General features: G+C 45.0%; 1 protein-coding gene across 1 annotated transcript; it reads left to right on the top strand.

Moving 5' to 3' along the window:
- Window positions 1-3,947: 3,947 nt before the first annotated feature.
- LOC131832638 (olfactory receptor 1E1-like) lies at window positions 3,948-4,886 on the top strand. The gene has a single exon (XM_059175884.1). The coding sequence runs from the start codon at window positions 3,948-3,950 to the stop codon at window positions 4,884-4,886; it is 939 nt and encodes a 312-aa protein (XP_059031867.1).
- The last annotated feature ends 212 nt before the right edge of the window (window positions 4,887-5,098 follow it).

Below are 5,098 nucleotides of genomic sequence, written 5' to 3' on the forward strand. Positions count from 1 at the left end.
TTTTTATTAACTACTTTATCACATTCTGGGAAATGTATGTTAAAGTCTATCAAGATATTAACTTAATCAATCTTAAAAATTTTCATGAGTCTTTGCCTTATGTAAACTGTTGTTACACTGTTTCATTTGGTGATTCATAAGAGTTTTCCCCTTATTATCATAAGATATCACTTTTTGGGGCACCTGGGTAGCTCAGTCAGTTAAGCGCTCGACTCTTGATTTCAGCTCAGGTAGAGATCTCAGGGTTATGAAATCGAGCCCCAAGTTGGGCTCTGCACTTAGTGTGGGGTCTATTCCATTCCCTCTGTTCCTCTGTCTCTCTCCTCTCTCTTGCACATAAATAAATAGACAAATAAATAATATCTTTTAAAAAAAGATGTTAGTCTTTTATGACTTATGCTCCTGGTTGACTTAATTACTACCCTATCCATAATTAATAATGTCACCCCGATTCTCTCAATTTTTACCTAAACATCTATGCCCAACTTCACATTTGTGTCCTTTTTTTCTATTTTTTAAAAGGTGAGTTTTGAAATATACATCTTTTGAAAGTTTTGCTTTGTGTATGACATACAAATGCAAACTTAGAAATACACACCCAAGTTCCGAGAGCCATTAGATACCATTTAGATGACGACATCCACACCCATCCCCAGAACCCCTACCCAGTCTACAGGCCAGTATCTCTAGGCGATGACTCCAGTTTCCTGCGCTGGGGACATAGTCACTATTAGATCAAAACACAGATTTGAGGCTCTGTTCTAAATAATTACTTTCTCAGTACAAATTAACAAATCAAACTGTATGTTTGAGAGAGGAAAAAGTTCAGGGTCCTGAAACCTTTAGGATTCCAAGCGAGTCAGGGCAGGAGCAAAGTGTATCCAGAACAGAGTTTCTATAGTGTAGGTGGGCCAATTTCACTGACTTCACGATTTTTCTTCAGGTCCACTTTGGGCAGAGCAAGGGATGAGGTAGATTCTGTGACATAAAACATACTTGAGGTAACTGGGAGTGACAAGTCTGAGTACCAAACTGAGTTCCTCTCACACAGAGACAGTGGTGTCCAGAGAGAAGAGGAACAAAGAGCCGTTGGTATGTGTGTCTCTAGCGGAGCTATGGGGAATCTACCCTAGGGACCCCCAACCTTAGCAACTATTGCTACCTAGAGCCCCAAGAAAGTCCCAGTCTCCAGGGAACAAAGATATACTTCTTTGCTCCCAATCCTCCAAGCCAGACCTGGGAGAGCCCCATTGTCTAACTCCAGATGTTCTCCTTCGGTGAGAAAAGGTTCTTCAGTCCTCAGAGCTGAGACCCTGCAATCATCCAGGGTCAATCAAGGAGCCAGTGGTGACAGGGGTCCCATAACCACATCTCCACATCTCACAGCAGAGAAGACCCCGGTAAGAAGGGCAGGGTACCTCCAACAACAGACAGATTCACATGGATGGAAACACACAGACACACAACACACACAGTTGTACTTCTGCAAAAACAGACTGATGACATCCCTCTGCACCTAAGCAAGCGGGAAGGGGACACATGTCTTGGTTTGACCTGTACAACCCTTTCTCTTTTCAGGATGTGCTGCCCAGGGAAGGACAGCACAAGCTTGTTTCCAGGGTGGAACTGGAAAGCAGCAGTGGGAGATGAAGGAGAGAGCTAAGGTCCGTGGTGCCAGCATCAGTGACTGCGGGCTCCTAAAAATCCTGCCCCAAAGTCATTCTGCCTCCCTCAACCCCCAGAGACTCTTCTGGAAGGCATTCCAGACCCTTCCATGCTGCCCCTACTCTGCACCTTCCCAGCAGTTGCTTCCCTAGGTTTGCTCATCCCGCAGTATCTAGGTGTCCCAGAGGGAGGCTACTTGGGTGCCACACGGAGCCCCACAGAGGGGACTCAGCTGGGGCTGGGGACAGGGCTCAAAGCAGCTTCAGTTCTGAGGTCCAGGAACACAAACCCTCAAAGCTGCACCTGTGTCAGATGGCTCAGAGATGGCCACACACCAACACGACTCCAGAGAGATCGGGGCAGGAGACCAGTCATAGGTATAGTCCTTCCCCGGGCGCCGGCAGGAACACTCTTTTCCTCAGAGGACGCTGCATGGGAGACTGAGTGAAAGTTCAGGGGTGGGCGGTGAAGGGCCATTCAGAGGAAGAGGAATTCAGGGGGTGACTACCATGATGTGGCTGGTTTCCTGGGGAGTCTGGATTTTAGGGGTGCAAACTATGAAATTATAACTTTTTTTTCCTCCCGTAACTGACACTCCCAATGCTGGCATAAAAACTCCATACCAGGAAGCACGGAATACTTTGGGCTTGTTTTACTCAGTCTTTGGCCTTTGGTAGCCAACCAGAGGCGATCAGACCACTCTCACTTGATACCCTATTGCCCCTCTTTTATCTTTTCCTCTGTTTCCATTATGGGAAACCACCTGTGTTTACATCCAGAACATTTGCTGGTGCTGGGCAGCCACTGTCTTGTTTTCTTGATCTGTATCTCTCTCACCCCTCAGCGTCTACAGTCCACGGTAACCATGCTCCCTGCAGAACACCTTTGAGCTTCTGTCTAGTACGGTTTTACGTACCTATGATCTGGGAAATAGTCCAGGTAATAAACAACATCCAATCTGAGCGCTTTCCCCTTGATTTTACTGATTGAAATCTCACAGCGATAGGGACCTCACTGTCTCCATTTTATGTGTATCCTACAGCCAACTTCCTAGGAATATTCCCTTCAAGGTCTTCTGGCCCAGCCACGGAGTCACATCACAAACCAGTTCCCTGCCTCTCTTTCTCCCCTTTCTCCACTCAGGCCTGAGTAATGAACGCGTGCCCTCGCCTTTACTATTCCCAAACCATATATTTTTCCAGGAACATGTCTTTCACTGTGCTTTACTTGACTCCCACCACCCCCCCCCATCCTATAATGATTTCTTAGTCCTGGGATTATTTGCTGGAGGTAACATATGAATTTGGTCTTTACCCATCAATAAATCCCTTCTGTCCAAAAGCAAAAGGACTATATTATTGAATACATATATGCTATATGTGACTGTATCGTTTTCAAAAATATACCTGTCTTTGTTCTTCTATCAGAAATCAGAGGAATGTTTCACACCACACCCTGAACAGCACACTTAGGATAGCCTTCCCAACAGCTGTGATCTATGGTTCGGTCAACCTCATAGCAGCTAAAATGTTAGGGACAAACTGCCAACCCGGTCTTTCCAAACCTGCAAATTCTCCATTATCTACATAATCTGGGAAAATACAAATGTTACAGATAACGACCGTAGGTTTGTAATACAGCACTTAGTACAGAGCCTGCCACATGGTTAAGTTGTCCTAATAAATGGTTAGCTAATCAAAAAATACCACACAGGGGGTGCCTGGCTGGCTCAGTGGGTTAAAGCCTCTGCCTTTGGCTTGGGTCATGATCTCAGGATCCTGGGATGGAACCCCACATCGGACTCTCTGCTCAGCGGGGAGCCTGCTTCTCCCTCTCTCTCTGCCTGCCCCTCTGCCTACTTGTGATCTCTGTCAAAGGAATAAATAAAATCTTAAAAACACACACACACACACAGAAAAAAAGCACTTCACCCTATTTGGATATCTACTAACTTTTACTGTCTCGTGAGTGTGGAAATATCACTTAACTATCCTGACCCTGGTTGCTTTATCTGTTGAATGAAATTAAGTATCTCAATTATTAGACTGGGTTAAATACTACACATGAAAGTATCAATATAGGATACTCAGTAAAGAAAGTGGAATAAATTGAACTACAGCCATTGGTAATTAAAAACTCTTGAAATGAAGGAGGATTTTTCTGTAAAATGATTATTCATCTTTAGTTAATTTTGAACTAAGTAAATAAACTATTCCAAAATCCATTGGCTTAAATGTTAACATGTGATCTGACCCTGTGATTACATTTTCTCCTCTGCAGACATGGATGGAGACAACCAGACTATTGTCACAGAGTTCCTTCTCCTGGGACTCTCTGGGCGGTCAGAGCAGGAGGACGTTCTCTTTGGGCTATTCTTGGGGATGTACTTGGTCACCATCATTGGGAACTTGCTCATTGTTTTGGCCATCACCGGGGACAGTCACCTCCACACCCCCATGTACTTCTTCTTGGCTAACCTCTCCTGTGTTGACATCTGCTTTTCGTCAGTCACAATCCCCAAGATGCTGGTGAATCACATCCTGGGAAGCAAGTCTATCTCTTACGTGGAATGCATGACCCAGATCTACTTCTTCATCACTTTCATCAACATGGATGGGTTCCTCCTGAGCGTGATGGCCTATGACCGGTATGTAGCCATCTGCTGCCCACTCTACTATACCATGATCATGAAGCTCAGGCTCTGCATCCTTCTGGTGGCGGCATCTTGGGTCATTACAAACCTGCATGCTCTGCTGCACACTATTCTCATGGTCCAACTCATATTCTGTTTCGACAATACTGTGCATCACTTTTTCTGTGACCCCTATGCAATTCTAAAGCTGTCTTGTTCTGACACCTCTATCAATGACCTGGTGGTGTTCACTGTGGGGGGAATGATATTTCTGATGCCGTTTACCTGTATCATCCTTTCATATGCTTATATCCTCTCCAATGTGCTGAAGTTGCCATCTGCCCATGGAATAAAGAAAGCCCTGTCCACGTGTGGATCCCACCTCACTGTGGTCTCCCTCTTCTATGGGACAATCCTGGGGGTATATATGCGCCCTTCATCCTCCTACTCCATCCAAGACACGGTGGTCACTGTCATCTTCACAGTGGTGACTCCCCTGGTCAATCCCTTCATCTACAGTCTGAGGAATCATGACATGAAGAGAGCCTTAAGGAAACTAATCTCATATTCTAGAACTAGAAAATTTTAGAGCTTAGAAGATTTTTGGATATCATGTTTTTCATTTTATAATCAGAGGACCTGAGGTCTAAATTCACCTAGGACTATTTCTCTAATTAATGATATATGGTCATGCCCATCCTTTTAGTATGAGGCTGGTGGTTGCTCTTAAGTCATAAAAGCATTAGTTTGGGGCGCCTGGGTGGCTCAGTCGTTGAGCGTCTGCCTTCAGCTCAGGTCATG

The sequence above is a fragment of the Mustela lutreola genome, chromosome 5 (genome assembly GCF_030435805.1).
Source record: "Mustela lutreola isolate mMusLut2 chromosome 5, mMusLut2.pri, whole genome shotgun sequence".
In the NCBI taxonomy this organism is placed as follows: Eukaryota; Metazoa; Chordata; class Mammalia; order Carnivora; family Mustelidae; genus Mustela; species Mustela lutreola.

Bases quoted from the DNA above. Each gene is read 5' to 3' on its own strand.
- LOC131832638 (XM_059175884.1), top strand. From the start codon at position 3,948: ATGGATGGAGACAACCAGACTATTGTCACAGAGTTCCTTCTCCTGGGA.